This window comes from Xiphophorus couchianus, chromosome 13 (assembly GCF_001444195.1).
Source record: "Xiphophorus couchianus chromosome 13, X_couchianus-1.0, whole genome shotgun sequence".
Classification (NCBI taxonomy): domain Eukaryota; kingdom Metazoa; phylum Chordata; class Actinopteri; order Cyprinodontiformes; family Poeciliidae; genus Xiphophorus; species Xiphophorus couchianus.
The window spans coordinates 15,663,821-15,682,241 of record NC_040240.1 but is presented as its reverse complement, the minus strand read 5'-3'; the positions used below and the strand labels follow the sequence as shown (position 1 = coordinate 15,682,241).

Here is an 18,421-nt window from a genome sequence, read left to right as displayed (position 1 = left end):
TATTTGCTCATGCACTATTTGATTTGCCCTCTTTGTTTAGTCTGATTATATCTGGGGTAAGTCACATGGCTTCTTTTTTAAGTTAAAAAAGTTGAATTTACTGCAGCTGCTAAAAGCATGTTTCCACTTTGTTTGAACTTTTAGTTGAGCTCAAGGGAATCACAAGTGCCAGTGAGTGGAAGGAGGAGGAGAAGAAGGAGGAGAGCTGGCCTTTCTCCTAAAGAGTATGGTACACAGGTAATATTTTTAACACTGTCAGGTTGTATCAGTTGCAGTGGCTCGCAAAGATATTCATACAGCTTGGATTTTCATTTTTCTCTACAACTTCAACACATTTTATTGGGATGTACTATAGACCAACACAAAGTAATGCACATATGTGAATAAGAATGAAAAGGATACTTTTTATTCCCTACTATATATGTATACATGTTACTCTGATACATACACAAGCATGATTGACAGCGATAAGAACCTTCTCTTGGCTCTGATTGGTTGTTTCTGAAATGGCATTGTATTTCTGCAGAAGGCAGTGGCACTTGATTTTTTTCCTTAAGTGCCAGGTAGACTATCTGTCTAATGTTGTCATGACATAGTGACAGTTCTAATAAATATGTAAAAAACATATATTTTTTATAAACGTTACTTAGTCGGGGTAAGTTAAAAATCTTAAATCCATGTATATATAAAAAATACACTATTCCCTTAAATTTTGTCTTGACAGAACTATTTAATTGTATATTCTATATATTTTTTGTTCTTCTGGGACTTTTCTGTCAAACAGACATTTGAGTTGCACTCATATATCTACATTGCGCCTCTCTGGATGGTTGAAGCTACCAGTGACTCGCTACTAGCGCACCTTTGTTAGCTAGCTTTTTTGTGTCTGTAATTGGTGTGCAAATTTAGTGTGAGATAGCTGGTCAAAGGTCAGTTCTCTGTGGAAATTTCATTGATAGAAGTCTTAAAAAGGTTTTAAATTGGACTTAAATCGCATGTGTTAAGTTTCCTTCTATTTTGTAGATATGCGCTATTTTGTGCTGGTTTATCACCTGAAAACTCAATACCGCCACACAATTTCAGCTGAATTTGATGTGACATATTTAAATGCCTCTAAGGAATATAAATACTTTTCAATGAAACAGTGGCGTCACTTTCTGTATCTATTCATATTGTTGCCTATTATTTAAATCCTGATTCTGTCTCTCTGGGTTTATTGCAGTCGGTAAAGGACTATCAGGACTAGAAGTGCATCTAGGATTTGTACATTTACAAACGTCAACATCACTGATTGCATAATCTGCGTTTTAATTCTGCTTGGATTCATTGGCTTGTGAACCGGCTTTTAACCTTTGAGTCTGTGTGCAGGAGCAGCCGCTCGGCGGTCCGAGGATCAAGCATGTGTGCCGGGCTGCCGCCGTGGCTTTGGGTCAGCCCCGTGCCTTGGTGCCGGATGATATTCCCAGACTCAGTGCTCTACCGCTTCACGAGAGGGAGGGCATCACCTTCTCCCCTGCTGCAGAAGGTACGGCTCATTACCTCACTTTCTGCTTTTTACCACATACAATAAAGGCTGCAATTAATGTTCTATATACGTTGCTATTGGATTGCAAAATATAGAAATTGTACTTTTTAAACTATGAAAAGTTGAAATGCCTTAAATGTTTGTATAAATATGCTTTATGTGTTCTGGTAAGAGGTTATTTCAGGCAAAGTAAACTTAATAATTTTAAGAAAAGAGTTCAGCCTTTGTTTTTAGACGAATCAATAACTTAAAGACGTCAATGTTTATCTCCACATTTTGTCTTTTTTTCTGGTTTGCAACCAATATGTTTAAAATTTAATTGTACCGCTAATTTTGAAAGTGTCTTCAAAGGTTTGCTGCAGCAGTAGATTATTTTCAGTTTGTTATTAACAAGATTCTGGCTCTACTATGTTCTGGAGAAATTAAGTAATAAATAATCTAAATATAGTTTGGTCATAATGTTCCTGCAGTTTGGTTCTCTGTTCATGTGGATGTGTCATTTAAAGATATTCTAGTTATTATTTTGGTGGTAATATTGCAATTTAACAACTAAACTGAACCTATAAATCACTCAAATTTATATTTTCTTACTGTGAATTAAGCAGGTGTTTTTCACATCTAATATAAAATCTTATCTCAGATTAGAATTAAAAGAAACATTTAAAATGACTTTATGAAATGCATTTAAGAAACAGAAGCTTGAATTTAGCTGTTTTATTTTTATTTTGTTTGTATTGTTTAAAAAAATCAATTGTGTTCAACAATCTTTATTTTTTTTAATCTATTGATTATAGACTGTCAAATGTTTTTAAAATACAGTTTTGTCCTTAGATGTCATGTTTAGTACGACTGGTAAATCTGTGATGTTTCAAACGTTTTAATTAAGTTATCTGAAAATAAATCTGAGGTGGGTTTAGGTGTCATGATGACATTTCTGTCCTCCATCATCTGGTTTAGTTTGTACCTGAACCAAATTACCTGAGGTCATATTTCATGGTCTTTAGTAACAAAAATAGATGTTTATATAGACATTTATTGGTAAATAATGAGTCTAAACTTAACAGTTTTGCTACATATGTCAGAAACAAAACACTATTTCAGCATGGTTGGCAAGAATGTTGTTCTTTTGAATCGTTGTTGATGTTGTTTAATAGCTTTTGTTGTTTTGCATGGACTGTTTAGATTTTAAAATTAGATGAATGGACTCAAATGTCAAGTTAACTAAAGATCATTGCATTACAACCTGCAGTTTCAAATCTCTGTAGCTTTAGAGAACATTTCTTTCTCAAGTAGACCACAAGTATTGAAGTTTGATTTTGAGTTTCTTCAATAAAATTTGTGGTAAAAGAGAAAATGGAGGAAAAAAATGCTTCTGTTTGACACCATTTAGCATTTGGCTGACAAATTAACCTAAACTCAATAAATCTACTAGAAATATCCAAGTAAAGGAGTGTGTTATATGTAGTTAAATCATCACTGTGCACAACCTCACACACAGGTAGCATTCAGACATTCATGTTGTTTTTCAGTACCAAATATCTGTTACTGCACTGAGAGTTTTGTCTGTGGGTGTAGTTGATTAAAACGCTTTGTTATGATTATGCAGATTTATATTTTCTTGTGTATAGTGTAAAAACCCCCCACTTAGTATAGTGTGTATTTTTTTACACTATACTAAGTGTAAATAACAACAAACTACTGAAATATTAAATACAACTAAAAATATGATCAAGATGAGCACAGTTTTGTTAGCATCTCTCCAAGCTAATTTGCAGAGGGGAAAAAATATTTAAAAGTTCAATGTCTAAAAATATTTGCCAGCAAAAATATCTTTTGTCACACACAGATTAGCCACCGCTGTTGGAAAGCTTTACCCAACACTGGTCGAGTGAACTTCACTCATAATGAGGTGAGGAAGTGCTGCTTGACAAATGAACTCACTGAGGCGCTGTGCATTTTGGGACTCACTCCGATCCCAGGTATACATCATCAGAAGTCAGAGACAAAAAAAAAAAAAAAACAAGTCTCAGGAAAATAGTCATCAGACTTCAGACAATTCAGATGGACAAAATGGAGGAAAAAACGAGAACAAGCAATTTAATATTTTGTCATCTTGGATGTAGAGCTGGGCAATGAGGCTTAAATATAATCTCATTTTCTTATTGCCAGATTTGATTTCCAATTTCTTTGGATTTCATTTTTCTGCTTGCTTTCTTTTCTAAAAAAGAGATTACAAATGACAGAAAAACATTCTCAAAAAGTGGCTTTTATTTCAGTCATTCCTTTTTTGTCCAACAGAGTATTAACACCAGGCTATAAGAATGTTTTAATTATAATACACACATAGTAGCATAAAAAAAAAAACGCAATTTCACCAGAATTTTTTTTAAATTATAAGAAATATTTGTTTTTGTGAGAAAAAGGATTAGCTCAGTTTGTATGGTTTTATCTTAAAAGTAGATAATTTAAATATCTATTTTTAGATGATAATCAAAGTGTAACTTCACAAAATGCTCAGCATTCTGCATTTAAATTTTTTGTGCTTGTGTTCTCATAAAATTACTACTCTATTCTCCTGTTATAACATTTTTCTTATAATACAATAAAAATCTAGCCTGGCTTTAACACTCTGTCGTAAAGTCGACCTGATCGACTCAAAGTCCAAATAAATAGAAGCTGTAAAACACGCTTGACAAACAAAATGGTGGCTCCAGACGTTCTGACATCACTCTGAACTTTGGAAATGTAAGGAATCTATTGGTGGTGGGGGGGGGGAATCCAGATTTTCCAAAAATGAAATCTTCAAAACCAATAAAAGATAATTATCATCCAGCTCTATTTACATGTTTTTATATTAAATAGAGAAACAAGAAAATCTCTCTTTTATTAAGTTCCTGTTTTGTCACATAATCTGTTATCTGAATATGTTGCCATCTGTATTTTAGTCCAGCTTCTCATATCTGATTTTTTTTAAACAATTCAGGATCTACAGAACCAAGACTTTGTCAAATATTTGCAGTGGCTCCGCCTTGGAACCAGCATCAGGATGATTATTTGTGTCTCTGTTTTGTCTGAAGTCTCATTTATTTATTTTGTTTCTCTTGTGACCCGATGCTTTTTTTTTTCTTTTTTCTGAGGCTACGTCTGATGATGTCTTGAGACCGGATGTCTTAAAATGTACAACGTACACTGAACACATATGGAGGAAAGGGCAAAGAGTGATGCTTGCACACGGTTACTGTAGATGCATTACTAAAAACAACAAACCTCTGAATCTTTTCTCATTTTTAATGTCCAAATAGTAACTGCTTACCAAAAAGGGGAACCAAGATGTTCTGATTAAATCTCAAATGTTTTGAAGGATTTTGTGGGTGACTTTACAATTCAGCCAGCCACCCAGCTTCATGAAAGAGCTTTATGTCGTCAGGCAGCCAGTAGAAACATATCAGCAGGAAGCCTACTTATCAGACAAAAGGCTTATCAATGCATGTAATGAAGCTCCAGTCATCGCCTCCTGCTGGCTGCGTGAAAAGCTCTGCCATCCCCTAAACATCCAAACACACATTTAAAGCCGACTCAACGCCGTATCGACTCTTTACCCCATCCTCCTCTGTGTCTCACCTGCAGATGTGGCTGATGATGATGACGATGATGATGACATCTCTGATCAGGGCAGGGCACAGTGGGCTGTCTCTCAGGAAAGCATCCAGCGCAGGAGGCGGAAAAAGGGACACAAGTTTGTAAGGAGGAGGATACTGAGTCAGTATTTACCCGGAGGAGTCCGCTCCAGGCGCTGTGGGATCTGCACAGGCTGCCTCATAGAGGACGACTGCGGCGATTGCATCAATTGCCTGGATAAGCCCAAGTTCGGCGGGCCCAACACCAAGAAACAGTGCTGCATGTAAGTCGCTTTTAAGTCACCTTACCATTCTGATTCACTGTCACCGCATGCTTGGAAGTGACTTACTAACGAGAAAGCGGCATTTTCATTTGATTTGCTTTTAAATTGTGAAATTTTAATTCAATTTTCTGTGTAATAATTTATCATCTAAGCAGGGTGTTTAAGTTATTTAAACTGCAACATGTTGAAATTCATAATCTTGATATGAAATGACCATAATTTTGTTTTGATAGTTTTGTTACGTTTCAGTCACAAACGTGAACAGAAAGTAGTGTGTAATTTTGAAGCGGAAGAAAAATTATCAATAATTTTATTTTTATTTTTTTTATCATTTAACTTTTTATTGGCTTTTTCCACATTTGTTTAAATTTAGAGTGTATACAGCTCTGGAAAAAAGTAAGAGACCACTTACAATGATCAATTTCTCTGATTTTACTTTTTATAGGTTTATGTTTGAGTAAAATGAACATTGTTCTTTTATTCTAGGAACTACTGACATCATGTCTGAAATTCCAAGCAAAAGTTTAGTATTTATTTGCAGAAAAAGAGAAATGGTCAAAATAATGAAAAGGATTCAGTGCGTTCAGACGTCAAATATTGCAAAGAAGACAAGTTCATATTCATTTAGAAACAACAATACTAATGTTTTAGCTCAGGAAGAGTTCAGAAATCAATACTTGGAGGAATAACAAGGAGGTTTTCAATGGGCTTCAGTGCAGTGGACTCTTCATTTTTTTCCAGAGCTGCATCTTGTAACTTTCAACATTATATAAAATAAAACTTTTGATTTGGAGTTATTCCTCTAATAGTTCTTTCTCTATTTTTCGGCACGTCTTTTGATTTTCTTTTCATTTGCAAAATACGTCAGATTGATGTGGTGATAAACAAATTTTCAAATCCTGCCACAAATTCTCTTTTTTTTTAGATCTGGATTTTGACTGAGCCAATCTACCTCATTAATCTAAATCATATTTGCACAATAACAAAACATTTACAGTTGACCCCAGTACTTGAATCAGCCTTTAAAACACTCACAACTCCTTTATTTTAATAGTTCAAACTGCAAATATTCATTAATGTGTATCAATATGTGCAGTGAAAACCATCTTTGCGTTGCCGCATAAACGAACATAAACAGTCTTTCTTAATCGCCAATCGTCGCCAACATTTTTTTTTTTTTTTTAACCCCTCCTGGGGGTCTTTTTGTGGGCTCTAGTGTCCCTTGTATGACAGTAGACTGACAGGAAACGGGGAAGGAGAGGGGGGAAGACATGCGGCAAATGTCGTCAGGTCCGGGAGTCGAACCCGCGACGGGCGCGTCGAGGACTCAAGGCCTCCAAATACGGGTCGCGCAAACCGCTACGCCACCACTGCACGCCCCGTCGCCAACATTTTTAAAACAAACTTTTGTTCCTTTTTTATTTATTTGCTCAATAATGAACTAAAAATTACAATTTTATTGAAATCAACAGAGTATCCAGACATATTTAGAAATGAATCAGTAAATCATTATAAATACAAAATATAAATAAAACTCGTGTCCACAGTTTTTTTTAAGCTTAATTGTTTTCCTATTTGGGCTACAAGATTTGTTTTTCAGTAAAACCAGATAAATAATTGTGGCTTTTTTTTAAAATACAAATTATGATGAATATAAAAATATATTCCTTTTTTTTGTATATTATCTATTTTCTTTATCTGTAAAAAAAAAACAAACCCAAAAACATAAAAGATGAAGGTAGAAGAACTGGACACCTTTCAATGTGTTTATCTACTTAAAGTACCTTGAACACAAATGTATGGCACACTTTCCAGACTTTTATTTGTTAAAACTTTAAAAACAAGCTTCCACCACCATTCTCTGTGTTGCTTTATTACATCAAATCTCAAAGAAATGGACTGAAGTTTGTGGTTGTAACAGAACAAAAGGTAAAAAAAGGAAGAGTGGTTTGAAATTGGCAAGGATTGCATAATGGACTTTATGAACAGAAGCTGCCTTAGCATGGACTAGTTAACCAGAAAGACTTCAAAAAGAGGAACTATACTTTTGTGACTCACAATTCAGACTCCTAATACAACAATACATTTCATGTGTTGAAGTTTTTACAGTTTAGTTTTGCTCAAGTCATTTAATTTCTTTCCAACTTAGTCCGAGGTGATTTCTGCTATATGGAGGTCTCTAATGGCTAATTTGTAGCTAAAATTTTGTTTAAAATGTTTTACGTAAAACATGAAAATACTCTTTATTCCTTTCCAGTAACAAATTTTAAACAATCCTGTTAAAAAAAGGCAAGTTGACTCTTACAGTTCAACACATTTACAGATGTCTACAGAGGAATTTTACTTTCAGCGTTTTAATTTTGTTTTTCCCGTTTCTTATACAGATACAGGAAGTGCGACCGAATCGTGAAAGCAAAGATTCACCGCACGCTAAAACCACTAAAACGTAAGTTTCCTAGTAAGACTGGAACGAAGTTCTAATAATTTCATCTTTTACATTATTGAATTTAAATGAATCATGATGCTCCTTTTCTCAGTCCAGTCGAGGTTGTATTCAGGCTCAGCGTCCGGCAGTGATGTGAACGGCGGCGAAGAATCAACGGCACTTGGAATCAGGAAGCAGTCGCTGCGTAAAATCAAGCCGCGCTCCTACAGCAGGTTGCTAAAGTCCGAATCCGAGGAAGAGGAGGAAGAAACGGAGAAGGACAAGGCGGGCAGTCCAAACGCAGCTGCTTCGTCATGCCAAGGTAATGAACAACAGCAGGGCAATTTTTAAGCCTCTTGAAAACAAAAGATGTTTACTGTAAGTGATCACATTTTTTAAAAGCATTCACCACATATCAGGGTTCAAGATAAAATTTAAAGGGAGTCATTTTAGCATTTTGAGTGACATCATGTCCCGAAATTAAAAAAATGATTGCATTGATTCAACGTTAAATTATGAAAAGTAAATAATTTGATATCTGTGTGTTTCTCTTTAACCTACCTGGATTCCTGGACTTTTTAAACTTAATTTTCTATGTATGAATAAAAAAACAAAAAAAACCAAATCAAGTTTATTTGTATTGCACATTTCAGCAGCAAGGTAGCTCAATGTACTTTACATAATAATATATTAAACAATTACAAAACATTATATTTTGTCCAATGCCATCTTCAAAATCATGAAGCAAATAAACATCAAATATATTGATCAATGTTCTAGTTATTATTAATCAGAAGTAACTATAAGCAAGTGGGTTTTTAGCCTTGGTTTGAAGGAACTCAGTGTTTTGGCATCTTTGCAGTTTTCTGTATGTTTGTTCCAGACGTGTGGTGCATAGATGCTGAATGCATCTGGTTCTATTGTTGGTGTTACTCTGCTCAAGGGCAATAAAAATGGGATTAAAATTGACCAGATTGTGTAGTTTATGTTGATTTTTTATCTTTATTAAATGTATTTGTTTGTTGAACCAAAAGAATAATCTTCATCTCTTCTGCATCTTTTGTGCCATCAACTCCCGTTGATGATTTATTTTCAAACACACTTCAGATACACTTTTATTTCTGATTTATGTTTTGTTTTCTTAGTCACTAAGTTAAAACTTCAGAAAATATAATTTTTTTGGTATAACATTAATTGGAAATGAGAAAACAATTTCTGTCAGTCTTTAAAACATCTTTTTTCAATTTGAGGAACCAAATAGAAAAATAAGGGAACCTCATCCCTTCCACCCTCATACAGAACTTTATTCTGATTTTAGTTTTCTCCTAATCATGAATCTCTGATGTGTTTTTCTTTATTTGTGCTCTAGATGGCGTTTTGCTGCAGGATGACCAGTTCACTGACTCCAGGAATCGTCGGGGATTCCCCAGAAGACAGAGACCGTACAAGGTAAAGACAACACCACCGTCCTTCTTGACGTCTACGTCCTACCTAATTAAGACTGGGCCATATTGTATTTGTTGGAAAATGCTTTCCCGTTTTTTTTTTTATTAATTTATTTTTTGTTAACATCTTAGGTTCTTCTTCCACTGTGAAATTAGATTTTCACCCAAATAGCAAATACTGTTTACTATTAAAATAAGAGCAATTATTTCCAAATAATACATTGCCCAGGACTTTGTTACTCAGTTTTTCCTCTTTTTTATATTCACAATCTATTTTGAATTAACTGTATCTTTATAAGTAAGTGTTACTCGTTTTCTATTTAAAGTAAGTCTTCTGCATGTAAACTATTGTTTTCCAAATATGTTTTTATTGAGACTTTATCAGTTCAAATCCATATAACTTGATAAAAAAAATGTATTTACTAACATGATTTTTGTCTATTAATCTTACCTCCTTGAATTCTTGAATTTGTCTCTCTTTTATTGGAAAAAGGCACTTTTAGCATTAGCAATTACCTTTTTGCAGTTTCATTTATTTGTAATGACCAATAAGGATCTTAAAACAATTTCGTAAGGTTTCCCTTTTTTTCAAAGTAACTGTTTCTTCTTTTAGTGTTTTTTTTTTTTAAGTTGGTAATTACAGGGAGAATGGCATTTATATTTAAAAAGTGGCCTGATAGTATCTAAACCTAACCAACAATTGTTGCAAGGTTTCCACCAGAAAACGTGCTGAGCCCAATGGTTGGGAGTTAGGTCATTCATCCAGCGGCCCGTCGTGTTTTTGAGTTAAAAAATATTTAAAGAAATTTGAAAACATGACTTGATAATTGTGTTATTAAAAGATTGGAAAATTAATACCTGAACACCAACTATAAAGTCTTAAAAATGCAGTTATTTAAAAAAAATAAATAAATAAGCAATGCATAGCCTGGTGGGGGCACAAGTAAAGCCTGGTGACCTGCCAGGCTTTATAATAGACTGGAGGAAACCCTGTATTGTGTAAGTTGAATTAAAGTTTGCTTAGTTAAAGGGGGATATTTTGTTTTTTATTGTGCCATTTTATAGCACAAGGTTACTATGTTACCTTTAGGTGATATGAAAATGCTGTATATAAATCAAAAACAACTTAAAAGAAATTTGACTTTGTTTCATAGCTGTATCTTATGAAATGGGCCTCTGTCTCTTTAAGATCCCCTCCCTTCAGCATTTCATCATAACAATTCTTCTGCCATCCGTTGGTGTCGTTTACAACCGTCCGTATCACGAGCCGAGCAGATTCAAAGTTGCACTGGGTTTTTGCTAATTGCTGCTGCCGCTAGTCTGGAGGAGCAGGGTGGGAAAGGTGTGTTGGAGGGTTTCTCTGTGGGGCGGGAACTCGGTTGGGAACTTCAACTCCAAGGAACTTTGTGAGCGAAAACACGAGAAACTCACGTTTTTCCCCTTCAGGCTTGTTCTTGATGAGGGAATAACATTATAACATGATATAAAACTCAAAAAAGTCAATTTTGCATAATACCCCCTTTTAAACACGCTGTTATTTTTTGGCTGAAACGTTTTGCTTTCACTTACCCCCTGTTTTAAGAATCCTCAAAACTAATCAAACAATCATGGGATGTTTGGCATGTGTGCTGTTATTTTTATTTGATTCTTCCTGATTGTGACACTTTATTTTTTACTTTTTTTTCCACTTAAAATCTATATTGCTTGATTCTCCTTCACTGCTTTTACGTTCCTAGCCACAAAAAACAAAAAAAAGTAAAAAATTCCCATACATTTCAATCAAAAGATTAATCTCATTTATCTAATTAAATGGTTTATGATGTCTCTGTAAACAAAATTGCCCTTCAAAAAATATTAATCATCAGAGTGGAAATTACCAAACTCATTTTAATTCATCACACGATTAATTTAAATTGATTAATTGCTAATTACGACAGGATTAACATAGACTATGAACTCAATTCTCAGATGAAGCAGTTTACTGAATCCTATTCTCGCAGTAACATGTTTACTTTCTTTTGATACAACTTGTTGATAGTTTGACTCATAAACAATTTCACTTCGTCTCTCACTTTGAACTTCATGTCATAATTTTTACTGACTAGTGTTTCAGCTGCTCTCGTCTAAACCAACTGCTGTCTAAAACCAACGCACAACACAGCAGCCAATACAGTCTCTGTTTTATTTCTAATATAATTCTAAATGGAAAAATCCGCTACTGTGATTGTAAAGAAAAAAATGCAGATATGTTAGGGCAGTAAAATAATGTTCAAGGGCTTTATTGTTGGTTTTTAAAGCATTAGAATATAATAGAAACATCCTTTATTGTACTGCAGAGAGGAAATGCAGCAACAGTTATAAAGGTTCACACAAAACATTATTAGTGTTCAAAACAATGTATAAAGCTTAACAATAACAACCATAACAATAATAATATACTGTACTAGACTTAATACTGTCCAGTTTCAGAAGTTATGTTTTCAAAAAAGCACACAATCTGCTTGTGTATTAAACGTTGCAAAAGACAGACTATTTACAATACATGAGTGCAGAAAAGCTTTTGTGCAATAAAAGCAGAAATGTTATTAAAAATGAGTAAAAACAGAGTAGGTGATTGTGCAAAAGCCATCATGTATGTAAACACTTATTGAGTTTGTTGGGAGCAGTGATGTTATAATATTATTACACTGGAAAGCAGGCTATGATTTAAAAGGAATACTGCATAGTGTACTGGGGATGTGATGTAATATAAGACACCAACTGCATGTATTAGGAATTGAGTATAATCAGGATTTCCTTAAAAATAGCATCTTTATTTCATATTTCACACCAGATATATGTGTATCGTTGCTGACTGCCTTTTCTTAACTCTTCTTTGCCTTTTATTCCTCTTTGCTAACACTTTATGCTCCATCCTATTCCCCTTTCCTCTGTCGCTGCCGCTGGTCGTCGCCGCTGCATGCTACTATTAATAGTGTAACTATGGAACCCGTCTTGCTGGTTGGCTTAGGCAGTCCCCTCCTCCACAGGCACAGGAGAACGCAGAAGAGACGCAGCGCAGAGAAACTTTCCCCAAATCCAGACGGGCCGGGATCCCAGTGCCGACGCTGCAGAAGCAGCTGCAGATACATTTGTACCGTCTGCCTGCATACATCCTGAAGACTGGCTCTCAGTCTTTGCCGTGGCAGATGCCTCGGTTTGTGGAGCCTTTAACACAGCCTCCTGTTTCACTACCATCGTGTAACAGCGCAAAGTCTCCTCCAGGGTCGCTGCAAACTGAAATGCACCCTGCTACTGTGTTGCCATCACCTTCCATTGCAGACTCTCCACAGAAATCTCCACCGTTATGTTTGCCTGCACCTCCTCCAACTCAACAACACCAAACAGCTGTGGCAGAGGTTTTGTCTCAGACGTGTTCTCAGGGATTTGAGTCGGAAGCGAAGCATCCAGGCGCTCTAATGGACGCTCTAACTTTCCCAAATCCTTCCTGGACTTCTAGTCCAGGCAGAAAGTTACAGAAGCAACAGGAGCAGGAAGACACGCATGGGGTCCAGCACGAAGAGGACAAGGCGGCGTCTTCTGTAAAAGCGACCGAGCTGCAAAGCTGTCCAACAACTGATCCACAATATGTGCTTCGTTCCCAGAATCCTCCTGAATGTGCATCACTGAACACGCAGACAGGGTTAACTAACGGCTTTCCCCAAAAGGGCGTGTTGCAGCACAAGCACAAGATCCGTGTAGACTTTAAGGTGAGTCGTTGCTCTCAAGACAACATGCATTCACATTTTTAAACCCCTGTTTTTGGCTAAACTAGTTTAGTTGCTTTTCTTAATTCTTCATTAAATTACAGTTTGATGATTTGCAGCTATTGCATTAACAGGAGGGAAATGAAAGAAGAAAAACTGCCTTGTAAAAATCTTAAAAATGGTGTTCCTCTCTACCCTGTTATCCTTTTAAAAATTTGAGTGCATTACTAATAAAGACCAGCTGTTTATAAATTTAGCAGCTTTGCGAAAGCCTCAGAAGTTAACAGAAACCATTAGTGAGCAGATTGTTGGGATAATTTTATGGAGAATTTTAGTGTTTTCACACCCGATAGTCCAGTAGAGTCGGTTCAGTTGGGAACCGAAGGTAGAACCTTTGTTACATTTTCACTGTGTCAAAACAACCAAACTATTTTAATAACCTGTTCCCCACTGTCACCTGTGGTGGCGCTACACCAAGAAACACTGAAGAAAATAACACAAAAACCTCTGAAGAAGACATGAGCACAACTTCTGTCTTCCTGAAATTTAAACAAAAATGCTGTGGAATCAGATTTGAGCAGATTTAGGATTTCTCCTTTATCTTTAATAAAAGACTAAATTTGTGTTTTTGTTTTGACTGTATTTACCCAGAACATTTTTGGACCATTAGTGTTCACTTGAAGTAAAAAATGCAAACCGTGGTTTGTTTTTTTTTTTGGTACACAGAATTCGATTGTGCATTCACATCTCCCGAAACAAACCAGACTTTCTAGTAAAACAAACTTCAGTTTTATTAAAACGGACTAAACAGAGCTGAAGTGAATGCACCTAAAAAACTTAGACTATAAAATAATATCACAATCTTTGACCAACTTGGATTGTTGGGAAATTTATCAACTTAAAACTGAAATGGTGTCAAAACCATTTGAAGTTGAGCATTAGTCAATAAATTTTTGCCTCTATATGAGGTAGAGATTCATAACTCAGAGAAAATCATAAACTAGAAATTGTTTAAAGGTAGTTAGAAGCTGCAACAAAATTTTCAAGAAACGTGATTTGGTGAGATGGGACCAGAATTTAAAATCTTTGCAAAAACCTTTTTAAATTATCAAGTTTGTTCTGCTATTAATGCAACTGTATTCTGGTAATATTATGACTTTATTATCATCATTTTTAAAAAAATTAAATCTCAGCCTGGCCATGATACTTTGTTGCAGAGTTGACCTGAATTTAACATCCAGATAAATAGAAGCTGTAAAACACGCTTGGCAAACAAGATTGGTGAAATATGGAAACCCCAGGAATGGATTGGTGTGGGGGAAAAATTACAAAAAGGAAATCTTCAAAAACCAAAATTTTGATTAAACAATGAAATCGATTTATCGCCCAGCCTGACAAGCTGTTCGTGCTTTGTGCTGTTTCATCTTTTTGAGGTTGACGGCTGGGATGTGAAACGGTTCAGGAAGTGAAAACACTTTTGCAAGGCAATGTTTCTTCACTCTCCAGATGCTGTGTCATTAACACACTTGAATCATAATGCTAACTTTTGTTACTGCAGCACATCAGTGAACAGATGGCTCACACTAAACATTTAAACCAGCAAATTTTTTAAATTTTACTCATCTTTGTGATGTTTGTGCTATCTGCCCTGCGTCCATCCAGGAGGACTGTGCTGTCCAGAATGTGTGGCTCATGGGCGGCCTCAGCGTTCTCACCTCCCTCCCAACCACTCCTCAGCCGGTCTGCCTGCTTTGCGCCAGCAAAGGGAAACATGAGGTACTTCAGCCGCTAATAAACTTAATTTATTAAAGTTTATTAAATGGGTCTCATACTTATTTTCGTTTAGGCACAAATCAAGATCATTAATGTTGTTAAAGGGACAGTCGGGCCAGAATGCATTGATAAAATGCATTAACAAGCATTAATAAATAACTGTCTCTGCATTATTAATATAAGTACTTCTTTCATCTTTTCACATTGTCCAGTCACTCCAGGATTTTAAGATTGCGTTTTTTTTTTCTTTTGCAATTTAAATCACTAATTTTGTGGAGCTAATTTAGAAATATTTCAAGGAATTTTGCAATATTTACGTTTATGTATGACGTTAATTGTGACTCTGTTAATCGGTCACGGACTAACTACTTGAAATTATATAAGCCTGAGTCAGTGGTGTCATAAAATAGAAAAAGTTAGCGATCCGCTAAACCTATGGTTTTCAACTATTTTTGTGAAAAATTTGTAACAAACTTAGTTATGTGTTGGCAGGAAAAATCTGGAATCTGTTGCTTTTACGTAAATTTCCACAATCACAGAATCACAGAAGAAAAAAGGGACTGATTGATATAATTTAGCATCTGGAGTCTTGAGGGCAACATAACAAGCTATGGGGTGCCAGATTTGGCTCCCGGGCCTTGAGTTTTACACACATGCGCAGAAGCATTAAAACTCGAAGAAGAATCTTTTTAAGAATTTGGTTTAACCATAATATCTTTCATCGGGCAGATGATCTTCTGCCAGATCTGCTGTGAACCTTTCCATGAGTTCTGCCTGACGCCTGAGGAGCGCCCCAAGGAGGAGTCCAAGGAGAACTGGTGTTGCAGACGCTGCAAGTTCTGCCACGTGTGCGGCCGCAGAAGCAAGAGGTTGAAGGTAGGCACTGTCACTTTAAAAACTGGAAGGATTGACGGGGTTTGTACAGGTGCTTGAAATCCTTGAAAATGCTTGGATTACAATTTGATGTTTGCAAGGTTTGGGAAAGGCTTTATTTCTGTATAAAGTCCTTGAAGGTTTTTGATATTCAAACTGCTCAGTTTGGTAAAAACACAAAATCTTACCAAGTATTTTTAGTCTAATTTCTACTTTATATCTTAATACACTTGAAATAAGACAAAACTTGCAAGTAACTTTTCAGCGAGACATAGAAGCTTGATTTAGGTGGCTAAATTCTCACCTAAGTACTAGTTCTATTGGCAGGTTATTTCACTTATAACAAAGCAAAAATATCTTTTTGTAAGTGAAATAATCTGCCAATGGAACTATAATGTCTTTCCCAACTTTAAGGAATTATTTACTTAAATCAAGCTTCTATATCTTTCTGAAAAGTTACTTGTAAGTAAGTTTTGTCTTATTTCAAGTGCATTAAGATATAAGAACTAGAAATTAGACTAAAAATACTTGGTAAGATTTTGTGTTTTTGCAGTAAAAGTGCAATCTAATGTTTAAATTTGGAAAATGTTACCAGATATTTTCATACATCTAACAAAAATAAAAATTCTGTCTGAAGTTAGATCAGACTAAATTTTTCTCCTTTTCAAGTCACTTAGAATCACCAAAATTATTTCTATTTACTAAATGCCAGAAAACATTGCAAGGAAATTATTTTACAGATTTTTTTAGTTTATCTTGAATACTATTACAAAACTATTACTAACACTTATGAATGATATCATATAATGGTCTTTCTTTAGTTCATTTGTTTGTTTTTTCTCCAAAGTGTAGAAAAGTTTGTAAATTTACCTTGAAAAGTCTTGAAAGTTCTTCAGTTTTTCTGTGGGAAAAGTGTACAAACCTGAAATGAGCTTTTCTGCATTTTAAGAGAGACATAAAACAGTCATGAAACATAAAAAGTAGTAAAAGTGGAATATTACTCTACAGTTGATGTGTTTTTGTTCAGCCTGTCTTGCAGTGCAGGATCTGCCAAACCTGCTATCACCCTTCCTGCTTGGGACCGACGTACCCGAAGCCAGTGACCTCCAAAACACCCTGGGTAACTGTTTCACCTTCCTTAAACTGTACTGGAGTCTTTTTTGGAGTACTAAAGAGGAAAAGCTGAGTTAATGAGTAAATATTGTTTTTTTCCGCTTCAGGTGTGTATGACGTGCATTCGGTGTAAGAGCTGCGGCGTGACTCCAGGGAAAACCTGGGATATGGCCTGGAACCACGAGCATGACCTTTGCCCCGACTGCACCAGCCTCAGTGAGAAAGGTGGGTGCTCCAAAACACACGAACCGCTCATCAAAGCTTAGTCACAAGTTATCCAAAGTAGATTTTTATTTTCTATTTACTTTTAAATAAGGCGCTCACATTGATGGCAGTAAAGGAACAAAATCAAGCTGATGTCTTTGCAGTTGCATATAAATGAAATTTATACATATGTACATATAAATACATGTATTTTAATGTCTCCTTGTCTTGCAATACTAAAATAAAAGTACAGAAATACTCTTTCAGCTTTGACATAAGAATGACTAGGGAAAAAAACACAAACATGACTTCTTCCACCAATTTTCAAATTCCTTTTTTAAACCATAAAAGAACAGCAGGACAGGTGGTAAAACCCACACTCATTGAAAAGTCAATATTTAAATAAAATCAGGTCTCAGTTCCTTAATATAGCGTCCACTTGTACCAAAAATTTATAAACTTGTCATATTTTTTGTCTTAAAACTGCAAAAAAACACAATCTTTATCACAAAACAATTTAATTTAATCTTTGTTTTTTAAATAATGAAACATTTGTTGTCCTCCAACTCTTTTCATCCTTTTTAGATTTTAAATCACATTAGTCTCTCAATTTCATATATTATCCAAAGTATTTTAAGAGTTTGGTGCTGATTCTTTTGTTTGTGTTTATTTTTATTATAACAATTAATTGAAAGTAATTAATTGTTTTTGTGTGTGTGTTTATGTCAGGTAATTTCTGCCCCGTCTGCCAGAAGTGCTATGAGGGAAACCAAACCTCTGAGATGATTCGATGTTCAGAGTGCAGTCACTGGATCCATTATGGATGTGAAGGAATATCAGGTGAGGGAATTACAATTTCTGAGATTTCCTCTTACAGTTTTACTTTTTTGCTGGACAAAAATCCACATTTGTAACATTTATGTGGGTTTTCCAACAAATTCCAACAAGTTTCCTAAAAAACTAGATACTTTCAATTTATTTCTATTACTTTTATAATTTAGATAAAAAAGTGACGTCGGTCGTATTTGTGTTTACAGAGGAGCTTTTTGGGCTCATGTCCAGTCAGCCTGACAAAGTGGACGTCACCTGCACAGCCTGCAGGGGGCGCCACACCGACAGAGGCAGTGTGAAGGAGGTGCTGCAGAGCAAGCTGCTGTCCGGACTGCAGGAGGTTCTCAGTGAGCTGCTCTCCTCCTGCAGCACTCAGCACCTCCTGCTTTGTAACCAGGTCAGAGACAACGGCTCCATGCAGCCAGGTTGTTTTGTTTGTTTGTTTACTGGAAAATGTCCTGAGATCGTTTGTTGAATTTCAGTGTCAGGAGTCAAAGGAGACAGCGTCCGTCAGGACGGAGAGACACGTCTGTGATCTGAGAGCCGTGGAGGACAAATTCAGAGAGGACAGATACACGACGATAG

The 18,421-nt window shown here is 35.6% G+C and overlaps 1 protein-coding gene across 4 annotated transcripts in view; it reads left to right on the top strand.

Moving 5' to 3' along the window:
* kmt2ba (lysine (K)-specific methyltransferase 2Ba) overlaps positions 1-18,421 on the top strand; it is a 43,167-nt gene that overhangs the window by 7,526 nt on the left and 17,220 nt on the right. For 2 of the 4 annotated variants that reach the window (XR_003597979.1, XM_028037147.1), the window contains exons 4-17: positions 145-237; positions 1,369-1,525; positions 5,153-5,426; positions 7,811-7,872; positions 7,964-8,173; positions 9,221-9,300; positions 12,326-13,045; positions 14,705-14,818; positions 15,545-15,691; positions 16,716-16,808; positions 16,909-17,026; positions 17,735-17,845; positions 18,043-18,233; positions 18,319-18,420. Coding sequence is in view for 3 of the 4 variants with exons in the window: in XM_028037147.1 (XP_027892948.1) it covers positions 145-237; positions 1,369-1,525; positions 5,153-5,426; positions 7,811-7,872; positions 7,964-8,173; positions 9,221-9,300; positions 12,326-13,045; positions 14,705-14,818; positions 15,545-15,691; positions 16,716-16,808; positions 16,909-17,026; positions 17,735-17,845; positions 18,043-18,233; positions 18,319-18,420 (2,472 nt within the window). In the remaining variant the exon portion in view is untranslated. Of the gene's footprint in view, positions 1-144; positions 238-1,368; positions 1,526-3,371; positions 3,435-5,152; positions 5,427-7,810; positions 7,873-7,963; positions 8,174-9,220; positions 9,301-12,325; positions 13,046-14,704; positions 14,819-15,544; positions 15,692-16,715; positions 16,809-16,908; positions 17,027-17,734; positions 17,846-18,042; positions 18,234-18,318; position 18,421 lie in introns of all 4 variants that reach the window. The other 2 variants (XM_028037149.1, XM_028037148.1) reach the window with 2 other exon arrangements.